General features: G+C 44.0%; 2 protein-coding genes across 2 annotated transcripts in view; one reads left to right on the forward strand and one right to left on the reverse strand.

The window, feature by feature from the left end:
* Nucleotides 1–897, reverse strand: part of elp4 (elongator acetyltransferase complex subunit 4) — a 49,165-nt gene extending 48,268 nt beyond the window's left edge. The window contains exon 1 of the mRNA XM_084015285.1: nt 635–897. Within this exon, the coding sequence (XP_083871411.1) occupies nt 635–812 (178 nt within the window). The 5' untranslated portion in view covers nt 813–897. The remainder of the gene's footprint in view (nt 1–634) is intronic.
* immp1l (inner mitochondrial membrane peptidase subunit 1) lies at nt 863–12,966 on the forward strand. The gene is made up of 6 exons (XM_084015295.1): nt 863–967; nt 7,250–7,360; nt 7,471–7,559; nt 7,742–7,868; nt 12,198–12,308; nt 12,815–12,966. The coding sequence occupies exons 2-6, from the start codon at nt 7,256–7,258 to the stop codon at nt 12,893–12,895; spliced, it is 513 nt and encodes a 170-aa protein (XP_083871421.1). The 5' UTR covers nt 863–967; nt 7,250–7,255; the 3' UTR covers nt 12,896–12,966.
* The last annotated feature ends 245 nt before the right edge of the window (nt 12,967–13,211 follow it).

The raw sequence follows: 13,211 nt of genomic DNA on the forward strand, positions 1-13,211 counted from the left end.
AATAAGTCAATAAATAAGGCGCAATGTTGCCATTAATTGTGACATTTCTGTCAAAACTCAGAACATGTTAGTTAAACAAAAAGCCTGCATGATAAGTTAGATATCAGCCACACAAAAAAAAACTATATATATTTTATGAGAATCTCTGGATTCACAACATCCCAAAGATGCAATATTTATGTCTCTATTTAAGAGGGGAAATATGGCATAATGGCCTTTAAATATCTGCTACTGGAGAGAGTACACTGTGCTTATAACATTACAAGTGTATACAACTTGTGTTATGAACTGTCAATCAAACAACATGAAAAGTTATCATTTTTATATCAGTTTTGGCAGGTTTGGTAATAAAAGAATACAATGCAATATGTTTAAAGGACAGATTAAAGATTAAACAGGGATATCAAAAGGTCAAACAAAGTTGAGGATGCTTAATTATTGGGCCGTGAACATCTCAATATGAAATAAAAGACAGGATATGAAAAGGCACCGACTAGAGACACAGAAATCTGCGTAGTATCCATAACGCTAACGTTGATATTCATTCATTCATCATCCTCATCATCATCAGCATCATCCAGCTAACAGTTAGCCGTGTAGCTGGCGCTAACGTCACACTAGCAAGCAGACCCACCGAGCAGATAGTCGAGTGACGTCACCCCGGTGGAGACCAGGAGCTGTCCGTTCTGGACCGACGGTCTGGTTCCGGGTATGGAGACCAACTTGCTGCGTGTTCTCTTCTGGAAACTCGTGGAAGTGAACGCGGACCGCTCGGCTGACGGTTTACCCGCAGCGCTCATGGAGGCCGCCATACTGTTTGTGACGCTCGTGTGTGTTTTGAGCGTCGTTGTCCAATCACAGAGGGCTTTGCCGGCTCTCGACCAATGAGGGCAGCGGTTGTTCCGGGGTGAAAGCTGTCAAAGGGAGTGTTGTGAGAGAAGCGCGGTCGCAGCATTGAGACAGACAGGTGAGTTAAAAAAAAAGAACAAGTTCGTCATTTCATCACGATGTGTCCGTAAACGTGACGTCATGTCTTCTTGGCGATGGCCAGCAGCTTCCCGCGTCATCAAACGTCACCCAGTGCCTGGCTTCACGCCGACACGACCGTGTTGGTTCAACTGCAGAGCAGAATCGGTGCCTTGGTTTCCAACCGTGTCCGTCAGAGATGAACCTCAATCACCAGCACTGTTATTGACATGTTCAGTAAGCAGGACGTTCGTGACGTTTTATATGTTACGTCATTCATAAAGTGGCTTGAACTGCCACAAAGTGAGTGGACCGTTAGATGCAAGTTTGCATTTGTGAGTCACAGAATAAAGCTGTTAAACACAGCTAAAAATAGCAAATACACAGTGCAGTACAGTAAAACAACGTTTTTTAATTCTAAATGTTAAAGAGCAGAAATGTAACAAATGGCAAAACAACATGTTGTGATGTGTGTGTGTGTGTATTTGTGGTTATAATAGTCATTTTAATTCATTGAACGTTAATTTAAAATGACACTTCCCCGATCATATTGGGTTGGAGGGTTTCTTGGAATGGGAAAATTTATTAAATATCTATTCAATTTTATAGCAATCCACTCTAGAATATGATCAGTGTTTATTTACAATATCAAAAAGACGTTCAGACTTGAGCATTTCACAACACAAGTGGAATGTGTACATTGTGACTGCCCATCTGACGTGAATAAGACCTTCTGCTAGGACTACTGTGAGTTTGCGAGGGAATGTGTGATATTTAACGAAGCCACGAAAAGCCCAGATACATAATAAAATGAAAGATAAATATTAATTAAGTTGCTTTGGTTCCACACTGCCATCCACACTTGAATAGAACGGAGCCAACATTAAAGTGAAGTAACGTGCTTCCCCCTAATACGACAAGTCAAAACGCCGACTGACGATGGAAAACTTTTTCACGTGTTTCAAGAATGTTCCTTCAGTTCGGGCAAAAACCGCAGGCGGGGAAAGGGCGGCTTCTTTCGTACACTGTAACGTCCAGTGTTAATACTGGCGGACTGATGAGTGATCAGTGTAATCCTTAAGACAGCTTTGTGTGGCAGAGGGAGGCCAGAGGCAACACATGATCACAGGACACTGCAGCGCTCCAGAGGAGGCAAGAGCCCAACTGCTCACTTTACAGATGCTCACAGCGGAGCAGTCCTGCTGTTTTGACAGTACTGTTGAGATTTATACGTGCTGACAGCAGACCAAGGGAATATATCATGACTGACAACACTGGGCATTGTGGAAAGCCTATATGAGACAAATAAGATGCACTGACCGACCTGCATCTGAGACGGAGGAGAGTCTGCTGCAGCAGGAAGATGCAGGAGGACGTTGCTGTGGAAACTTTCTCCACGTCGTCTGCACAGCCGCCTAATTGTCTCCGATCCCAATTTAACCCAACGCAGCACAATTCAGTCTGTGAGAGTGTAAATACAGACGCCGAATTGTACAAAAATAACATAATTTTCCACCTTTTTTCAGTGTGTCATCTGTGCGTGTTTTTTCCGTGGCGTTTGTCAGTTTCATCAGTCTCTGTATCTGATTGAGCTATATAATGGCAGCAGTCATAACATGTCAGAGCTTTCCTGGTCCGATTGTTTGGGTTTCTTCTGTGTAATTCTGCCGTCGGTGTGGAACTGCAAGAAGCGGTACACGTCTTGTGTCCGGGGGATGCCAGATTATCATCAGCATGGGCCGTATTTGTTTTGCCAGCGTTGGAAGTAATGCTATATGCTCAGGGCAAAAGTACAACAAGGGATGCTTTTGTATGGAGTTAATTTTGGACTCAACATCCCATATTTTGAATAGCATTATTTTTGCATTATTTTTTAGCATATTTACTGACTTGAAATATATTAATAATATATTTCAAAATGAAAGGAAATCACATTCTTAAAAATCAGAGGTTGGGGTGTCTGTCAGTAGCGAGCGTTAAAATCTATCGGGCTTTGTCGTGAGCCGGCGGGGACAAAACACAAACTCCTTTGTGAATCTGATACAACACCAGATAAGATCTGTCAATTCACTCCGCACCAGGCCAGCACCATGCGTTCGTTTGTGGTCAATACAATAAGGCTTAGTGGCTGATTTTTCCATTCTATGTAATTGGCTGGGGACTCTGTCAACCCACACTTCCTTTCCATTCTTAGCAGTTGTATTCATATCACTTGGCTATTATTTGCTCTGGCTGACCCATTGATTGTAGGTCTAAACCCTCAGCTCTTCAAATAGTAACCTCGCTCAGCTGTTTCACGGCTATGTTGCCGTTAGCAACAATGAAAAGAGCAATATGGAGATCACTTGCTTAAATTAAGCCTCTGATAGAGAGCTGACCCAGAGGAGATGGGGGCCAGACATAGTACTCTGTGACTGGGACTTTTACATCTGTCACTCTCCATCCAGCCAGGTGTCTGTGTCTAAATCAGCAGGATTATCTCCGATCGGGCTGATGGTGGAAGCAGACCCCCCCTCCCTGGTTGCCAAACCTCCTTTTTATAGATCACATTAAGATCAAATCAAGCTCTGCGCAACAGGACTAACGCCCCACCCTCCTCTGCCTTCTGCTGCCCACAGGAAGACATCAGAGGTGGGATCTGTCCCCTTTCTGGTGCTGCCTGCTCCTCCAGACTCCCTTCCATCTGGGATCCTCAGGGAGAAAAAGAATATCTGACAAGGGGCTTGTAAGCCTCTTAGCCCCCCTGTTGCCCAGCTCTCTCTCAGCCCATGTTTTCCTAATTTAGTTGTGTAAGGAGTCCGCTGCAAGGCCCTCATGTGCTGTTTGGATTGGGATTCTCTTTGTGGTTCTAATAGACTGGCCATGTTTATCAATTAACAGGACTCAGCCAGTGGCAGGTTCAAATCTCCTGAGACCAGAAGTGCTAATTCCATTTTGAATATTTCCTTATGGCTTCAATAATGTGTTATTAATAAGGTATCAGTTTAGATGTGCCTTTGCTGACTTCACCTTTATACATTGTTGTTTCGCATGCTGTCCCACAGTCGCTGAGTTACAATATATGAGCTTTTTCAGGGTAAATTAGCAAAACACAACCTGCCAGCATAACTGAGAAAATAGGGAAAAAAAATGCTGATTTGAAGCAGAAAGTGTTTTTGATCTACAATTCTTTTTACAGAAATATTAATGGCATTGGCATATATCTTTATGTTAATCACCATAAACAGTATTATTCATTAATTCAGTCGGTCATTTTAAGACCATTTTATGCCACAGAAATAATAATATATCCATCCATCATGCGTAACCACTTCCTTGTAATTAACTTTTAATTCTTAACAATATTGAAATGTGAAAAAACAAATAGAAATAAATCTACGAAACAAAAACATAAATAAAATAGATTCACAGGCTCCGTTTTTAGCATGTTAACAGGCCGTTTTTAGGTCACGTCTATTTGTCATACAATATGTCGATAACGTTAATTATTGTGACAGCTCCAATGACAATTTACTTAAACGTTACCATATTGCCATGGTCATTTCATTGTTTCCATCCTCTGGGAGCATCACGTTTGATCATAAGAAAGAACAATAACAATGTGCCCAACTTCTGAGAGAGCGTTTCCATTTTCTCCTGGATGTGTCTGTCAACGTTCAGGAAGCCTCTTCATTCACGTCGATGCAGATGGCAGGAATATACTTAGTTGACATTTTATTTTTGCAGCGTCTTAAATGCTCCACTTCAAATGCTTTTTGACAGATTGGTCGACGCAGTGATAGGCATCCCCATTATTGCTGTACTTTATACTCAGTCGGTATAAAAAAACCCTTCATCTTGTGATCCCTGAGTGAACGAGGCTCCCTCAGTAAGAGGATCACAGAGTTAAACACACAATGAGGTGTTTCCGTCCACAGCTATTCATTTGGGATCCCCCTCTTCTTGCCACTGTAGCGCTGTGCAGGCACGGCGGGAGGTCGGTGGCCACAGATGGTTCTGCAGAGAGCACTGCACTGACTTTCTTTGTTTTCCCATGAACATCTTTGGTGTGTAATCCTGGATTAATGGAGGGACTTTGTGTTAATTTACAGCTGTAATACTGCATTCAATTAATGTCGGCGCTCCCCAAACACGCACATTTGCTGGGTATTATGGCAAGAGATGGCGTTTGTTGTCTGCCTCTTTGCTCAGGGGAGTTGGGAGGTAATAGAGATCCAATCAGGGGTCTCTGTGGACGTCCACCTCATTCTGAATCCCACAGGAGTCACTGCAGCTCATATACACTTTCTGTGAAACACATAGGTAATTCTTTTGTCTGCGCACAGTCACACCGCATCATACCACATGCACGCACACAGGCACACAGTATCAATAACAGAGGGTGCCTTAGAAAACCAGGCGGCTGCATATGGACTCTCTTGATATCAGTCACTGGCCGTGTGATCTTGTTATGCAAAGTCCCTTAATCCCTACCTATGATGAATGCAGGCTAGAACGGAGGGGGGATCTGAAACGGAGATATGAGGGCAGCTGTAAGGGAGGCTGTCCACTGTGCTTTGCAAATGAGCACTAGCAAAAAAACATTCCTGATCCCCAGCCTAGCAGAAGGAAGAGCACATGTGAGATCATGTTTGAGGGTGCGCTACAGTGCTGCAATGACAGAGAGGCTTGTGGAGGAAGCTTAGGGCAAGACAAATAGAGTTGAACATGTCGCCTTAGTGCAGACCTAGAGATTCACATTAACCTTTAGACCACTTGCTTCCCAACAGAGGAATTATAGGGCCAGAGGTGTCATTGTGCCAGCTGTAGGAGGAGGGAGTTTACCGTTCCAGTGGAACAGGCCAAGGGAGCAGAATAAGCCTGGAAAGGGGCACTTCATTTGGGCCCTGTGCTGAGCACACACATATATATATATATATATATATCTCCTGTCACCTGCTCGAATGCTGTTTGTCACACTGGCGGCAAAAAGCAAAGGGTTGCCAGGGGTGATCAGGGAACAGGGGGAAAGAGTGGAGTAGCAGCACACAGGGAGGTGAACGGATGGAGTTGGTCTTTTTTGGATCAGAGAGGACGGTGAATGGGCCAAAGAGACAAACCATGCTAGGGATGAAAGCATAGATGGAGGGTTTAATAGGTGGAATATAGTTGGCATGAATGGGAGAGCATTGTGTATGTGTTTGTATGTGTGTGTGTCTGAGAAGAGCGGAGGGGGGTAATGGGATTAGGGGTAACACCTTTGGCAGGGCTGGGAGAGCCACCTGACACCCGGTCTGTTGGGGACCTGGGGAGAAAAAGGGGGTTGGAGGTGGCGGGGCAAGGGAGAAATTGGGGGTCTAATCCGTGTCCATCTTTGGGAAGTCATTCCCAGAGCTCTGAGGATTTGGGGCTTTGGTTTCCGCTCTACTTGCTATTGTTAATAATACCCTGGGAGGGAGGGAAGACATGGAGAGAGAAAGAGGGAAAGAGACAGAAGGAATAAGGAGACATAGAAAGAGATTTCTTTACCCTGTGGTGGACTGGCAGGACAGCAGCCTTAGCTCAGAAAAAAACTGCAGACTAACCTCCAAGCCAAGCTGCATCTTAAAAAAAACAGAGTTTCAATCTGTTTGCGTATTTGCATGTGTGTGTGTGTGTGTGTGTGTGCAGGTGTGCCTGCGTAAACACCCTGCAAGGCAAAGTGCAAAGATTGACTTACTTTCTTCTCTCCTGCCAACAGGTTGCAGCTTGAGTAAAAGTCAATAACCTGAGTGTGGCTGGGCTGTTTGCTCAGAAGACACGCGGCTCGTCGTCGCCGTCGTTGCGTGTGTTTGCGTGCGGCCGGGCCGAGGCTTTGTGTTTCCGTGGTGTTGACAGAAGTTGATAACTGCTCTAATGACGGTGGTGCCGCCGGTGGAGGCAGCAGCGCGGTGTCAGGGACTCGCTGCTTGGCTGGACGCGTCACAGCCTCTGTGTTTGTCCATCACCTGAGCGCGAGGTGTTGATTGATCCATCCGACGCTGGATCAGAGTTCAGGGCAGTTTTCTGGTGTGAACTGGCCGCTCAGCCTCCGTGAATGAAACACCAGGGAATGTGCCATCTCAGCAGGAGGCCAAGTGTGACAACCTTGTCCGCACCTTTTTTTAGAAATTAAACCCCAAACAGCCTTTTGTTTTTAGAAAGCCTGCAAAGGACATAAGCCGACCATAAATGGGTCAAACACTGGACCGTCCCTCACCACCATATGTGTAGAGCGTGTGCTGACCATGACAGTGTGTAACCTGCGTTGTGTTCTGTATCGTAGGTGGAGATGTTCCGCAGGGTGCTGGGGAAGACCTTGGGCTTCGTGGGCTACACGGTCCAGTATGGCTGCATTGCACATTGTGCCTTCGAATACATTGGAGAATTAGTGGTGGTTCGTATTATTAAGATTACAGAATGAATAATTACTCATCTTTTTGTCCTTTTTTTTAAATGATGTTAACTCATCCATGCAGGAGAAATGATCATGTGTTTGTCGTTCAGTGTTCCGGTCCGTCCATGGAGCCCACCATCGTCAGCCATGATATCGTCTTCTCTGAACGGATGAGTCGTCAGCTCTGCAAAATACAAAAGTGGGTTCCATTCGGTGGATTCATATGCAGCAGGCAAAAAGAGAGAACAGTAACCATGTTGGAATATTTAGAGACATTTCTTCCAAATATCAAACGCACAACAGGGTATTCTTTGTAAATGAATGTCACAGATTAAGTGATTGTAATTATCTTATAATATAATGATCTTTTTTTCTTTCCAGGGGTGATATAGTAATTGCAAAGAGTCCATCTGACCCAAATATGAACATTTGTAAAAGGGTTATTGGACTGGAGGGTGACAAGGTCTGCACAAGTTCTCCATCCGACCTGTTCAAGTCCCACTCTTACGTGAGTATGTTTTATATTTCTCGTGATTTCCTGCTTTGGAAGGTTTCATGGAGTCTCTTTGGAAGGAAAACAAATGGTTCAAAAGAATCAAGTAAAAATAGAGAACGAATGAAGAAGGTTTTTACAGTTTGTTTCAAGGTTCAAGGTTCAAGGTTTCTTTATTAATACCAGCTGGTAAATTTGTTGTGCAGACAGGCACTCGGCAATCCCAGTATAAAAAACAGCCACACACGGACATTATGACAGACAAATCACAAATAGAAAAACACAATATAGTCATAGAAATATAAAAGTGTTTCTACATGAACTCCTAGAAAACATAGAAATGTAGAAAAGTAGAAAAGTACTTCTACATGTCCCTGTTTCACTCTGAAATGACAGAATCTCTATGCATAATGCAAAACTGTCCGAGTCTTTGGTTTTCTTTGTGTCTGTACAGCAGTCTATAGACTATCAAGAGTTGTTTACATTGTTCGACTGCACACATCCATTTTGTGTCATTGGTCAAAATATCAGCTTTTGACAACACCTATATTTCCTCAGAACAGTGATAAAACCAGAGAGTGAGCAGGGGTTCTGCTGCTGAAACCACTGTCATTGCTTTTCTATTACTACTCTCCCCAACGCCCACAGCTCAGGCCTGCAATCTCTCTGAAGCCTGTTAGAGTTAGTGCCAGCCGACTGGACAGACTGATGGCTGGGCGGAGGTGTGTGTGCGCGCATGGCTTTTTGTGTGTGTGTGTGTTTGTGCACATACGTCCACAAGGTTGCATCGCATGTTGCATGTTTTTGAATTTATTGTGTATTTCATAGACTATGGGCAGACTGTTGAATGAGTTCAGCAAAACATGGAATAAGGCCAAGCCTGTAAGTGTCATTCAGCAAATGCAGCAGGAAACAAAGAGGGTTCCTCTTCTAGTTCCACTCCCACAGACAGAGGGCTGGACTTCTAACAGCTGATATCACTGATCCCAGGGTGGACTGACAGACGTTTGAGGCATTTTTAAACTTCCCACTAGGTGGACAGCTACTGTATTTTTGGTTTTCTCCATCAAATGTTATGGACTTCCTTCGCTTTCATTCACTTATATTTCACAATCACCTAAAACATCAATGGATGACAGTGTCTTGGTGGCCGTGTGATCATTAATCATATTTTCTGTCAATTCATCCCAATCAAGACCACATTATGAATATGTTAGTGTCTTTAGTTAGTTTCAAATGTTTCAAACAGGAGGTCATACCAAAATAACCAATCATTGCATGAACTGCTGCATCTGGACTCTAATGAATTATAGTTCATCCAAATAAGATTTGATCAGTGTTGGTGGGACAATATATAATCGGGTATTGTACATTTTAATACCAGGGCTTTTGTTCATCCAATGTGAATTAAACAGTCCAATGTGTTTTTAGTTTAGGGCTGCGATCAACACTCCTTTTCATTATCAATTCATCTATTGTTCTTTTCTTTTATTAGTAATAGATTAAAAAAATGCACATCTTAACGTCTAGGTCCCCAAAATGGTGTTATCCTTGTAACTGTCCCAAACGTGACCATATTCAAATAACAGTTTTCTAAAGCATGAAGGAGGATATATTTGGTTCCTTTTGTTTGTTGAACAATTTAAAACGATACATTGATTGCCAAAATGTGTAATAGTAAATAAATCTGTCTGTCTCTCACTGCTTCAGGTTTCTGTCATGCACGCTGCTGCTCATTATGTGAAACTGCTTAACATGAAAAAGTGTTGCGTTGTATTTGTGTTTAACTTTTTTAAATGGTTACACCCTACATCTAAAGAGTTCACAAGCATGTTAGAAGCTTCAAATAATGACGACTCTGCTCCGATTGTCACTAAGCTTTGTTTTCTCCATCATGCAGCCTAATATATACGTTCACAGTTTTCCCAGCAGCAAAATCACCAGTTTATGTGACAGCATTTGAGGTAGCTGTTAACGTAAATGTTTGGGAGTTCCCCCCCCCCAGAGGATGTATGTGTTTGTGTTGTGTGACTATTGGGATGGTGTGAGGCGTCATGGCTGGCCCTGTAAAGAAGCAGGTTAGATCCTGTCATCACCTTCTCTTTTTGTTCTGACAGAGAGGCTGGTCCCCTCCACCCTCCCACACCCAGGAGCAGACTAATTGCCCTGTCACCTTTTTAAGAATCGTCTCTTTGTCTGAGCTATTGTGTCAAAACAATGACACTTGATCCCTAATATTACAGTAAAGCAAGGGGGAGAGAGGTTGACGGCGAGAGAGAGAGAGATGAGATTCTCCCCCACATGTTCTCTGCAGTAAAGATAGACGAGTAATATGGCGAAAGATGATCTCTATGTATTTAAGGTGAACATAATCCACCACCTCAATCATGTTAATGTAATGAGCGCTGTAATGGTGCGGCTGTTAAACAACACACTTTCGGCACAGGCGGATCTCCCGTTTCAGTAGCTCTCGACACGTCTGACAGGAACACAATGCCTCCCTTTGACTCCGCCGGCAACCTCAGGACGGTCTCTGCCGTGGAGAGCCCGTCAAACGCTGAAATACTCCACTCCTGTGCTCTGCCTACCTGGATCTCTGCAAATGTTTGCGGTTGGAAACATCTGCCTGATGACAGTTTCATCCGATCCACTGTCAAAACCACATGTTTATACTGTTATGTTCCCAATAACGATTTCCTCTGACTTGTGAAACGCACCCTTTTATGTGCATGTAAACGTGATGCTAATTGCTTTGTGGCAATTTAAAGGTGCTTGAAACGGTGGTTGTGTTTGACAAGCCGAGTCGAGGAGGGTGCATTATCTGGATACGCCGCTGCTTTGCATCCAGCAGGTTTTCTTTCAGAGCTTCGCCTTTGACTTGTGCCCCCCCCCCCCCCCCCCCCCCTCCTTGTCACACACCTGTGACTTGCAAGGTGATATGCATAAGCTTTCCTCCTCACACTGCCAGCAGGTCACGTTTCACATCTCTTCACTTTCTCACTTTTCTGAATACAGTTTGGTTGATCCTTAAAGTACTTTGGTCTTTACTCGGCCTCGGGTTTCTTTCTGTGAGGTCATTTGTTTTACAGGACTCAAAATCCAAGTGCTAACTTTCGCTGTTGTCAATCGGGTTCATTGATCTTCATAGTGGATCCTAAATAGAACCGAGGTGATTGGTTCCTCTACATCTCCAGGATGAGCACAACCAAGATGATGCTTTTCTTTTCTAGAAGATGAAAAGAAAAGGGGGGGGTTCTGGTTTGGCAGATGACAAACGATTGTGTTTCTTTTTCCTGTGCTTGGGAGCTAACATATGTTACCATGTTAATGAGGTGTAATGGTGGGAATCCAGCATGCTGACATATGGTTCTCAGATGACTCCTTTAATGATATTCATTTGTGTCGTCGTTATCCAGTGAGTTGTTTACCTCGTGTTAGGTCAACATGTCACCGGCTCGTGATTATGTCATATCATCCGTCTCAATTATGGAATATGAAATGTAGCGCGGCGTCCCACAGTAGGACTGATCAGAGACCAGGGCGACGGGACTCAGAAATACGGAGACGTGACGTCACCTGAGTGTGGATGATATTCTGTTTCTTTATTCATGTTCTTCTCTCTCCCCCGCCAGAAGACTTTTGCCTTTAAAAAGTTCAGCAACACAGAAATAGACTCGTGGATTGTGATGCCCATTATGACAATATAATGTGTTGTTGATCCTGTCTGCACATATAGGGGGGACAGCGCACTTAATTAGGGCCTTGACAAGCCTACTCTCCTAAAGTGATGAGATTAATCATAATTGGTGTCACTGTGAATTAGAGGCCGCTTGGTTGACCGCCCCACTGGCAGGTCGGACCGCGGTGGAGACCCTTGGACACTGCTGCTAGCCGCAGCTTAGCCCTTCTATCTCCAGTTTCCCCTCTCTCTCTCTCTCTGTCTCTCTCTGTCTCTCTCTCTCTCTCTGCCCAGCTATCTCAGGCCCCTCTCTTGCTTCGCCGTCCCTGGGTAAGAGGGGCGCAGATCTCAGCCAACAGCCTAATGACCCCGTTTGAAGTTCTTCTAAATCCCCCCCGACCCTGCCCGTTACCCATGACCCCTCTCCTAAGACGTTCGGGGTTAAAGAGGGACAGGCAGGTTGACGTTAAGATAGACTGAGGAGGGAGGGACAGCTGAGGCAACGTGTAGGGGGAGGGGTTAAGATGTAATAACGTAATAGAACAACTCACTTTTTACATGTTGGAGTTGTGCCGCTGAGCTTTTCTTTCTATTTGCTGTTGGGTAAAATGGCCTCCATGTTAATCCTTTCTGCCCTCTTTCCATGTGTGTGCTGATGTTTTTAGGTTCCAAAAGGCCATGTATGGCTAGAAGGGGATAACCTTAGGAATTCCACTGACTCAAGGAGCTATGGCCCAATTCCTTATGCCCTCATCCGAGGGCGTGTTTGCTTAAAGGTAACAGGGGAATTTACTGTTTATTATCATGTTTTTTTTAATTATTTTTTTATGTTAAAGTGATAATCAGGAAGTGGTTCTTACAGTCTCTTCATTTGGTTCAGCACGGCCACATTTAAGCACAAGAGAGACGCGAGTCAGTTGGAAGTTCAAAGCAAGTGTGTCTGATTGAGCAAAGCCTGGACAACATATTGTCTAGCTTTCCATTCTGCTGTGTTGTCATGTCACTGGATGTCATAGCAACCACGACCCTGGAAACGGGTCAGCCAACCTTCTGTCCATCTGATTGGACGGCGGCACTCCACTGGAGGCCCTATAGCGACAGCTGATGAAATAACAAGATCTTCTATGAAGTCATACGCATCATTAAAAGCCATATTAGCCAATGTGTCTCAGAAGTGAGATAAAGTGTTGCACATAATGATTGGAAGTCCTTTGATTGTGTTATTGGTGAGTCACATCTCTCTCTTAACCCGCTGTTTCTCTCCACTCTTTGTCTTGTGCAGCTCTGGCCACCACATAGTTTTGGGACTCTCGGTGAAAGCCCAACCCGACGCATCGTTAAAGCTCAGAGTGACTCAGACTGACTCATTCACTTCGTCTGCACTGTACGTTCCTTTGTTTTCAATCATTTTTGAATAAAGCTGATATTTATATAGATGTTTATTTCGAAAAATGGTTATTCTTTAATCACAATTTCAATTTAATCAGTCTTTTAAAAGAGGGGAAAACAACATGCAATGAAACGTGCTTCATCCAGATAAATGTGGCAGTTTACAACATCCGAGGCCTCAGGGTGTGTTGGCTGAAGCTGCGTGGAGCTGCTAATGGCAGAGTGGGCAGGGCTTTTTAATCGACACATTAAAGATCATATCATACCTGCATACTGGCATGGTTGCTAGG

The sequence above is a fragment of the Eutrigla gurnardus genome (genome assembly GCF_963514095.1).
Source record: "Eutrigla gurnardus genome assembly, chromosome: 1".
Classification (NCBI taxonomy): Eukaryota; Metazoa; Chordata; class Actinopteri; order Perciformes; family Triglidae; genus Eutrigla; species Eutrigla gurnardus.

Bases quoted from the DNA above. Each gene is read 5' to 3' on its own strand.
- immp1l (XM_084015295.1), top strand. From the start codon at position 7,256: ATGTTCCGCAGGGTGCTGGGGAAGACCTTGGGCTTCGTGGGCTACACG. The intron at 7,361-7,470 runs GTTCGTATTATT...TTTGTCGTTCAG, and splicing joins ACATTGGAGAATTAGTGGTG to TGTTCCGGTCCGTCCATGGA. The intron at 12,309-12,814 runs GTAACAGGGGAA...TGTCTTGTGCAG, and splicing joins GAGGGCGTGTTTGCTTAAAG to CTCTGGCCACCACATAGTTT.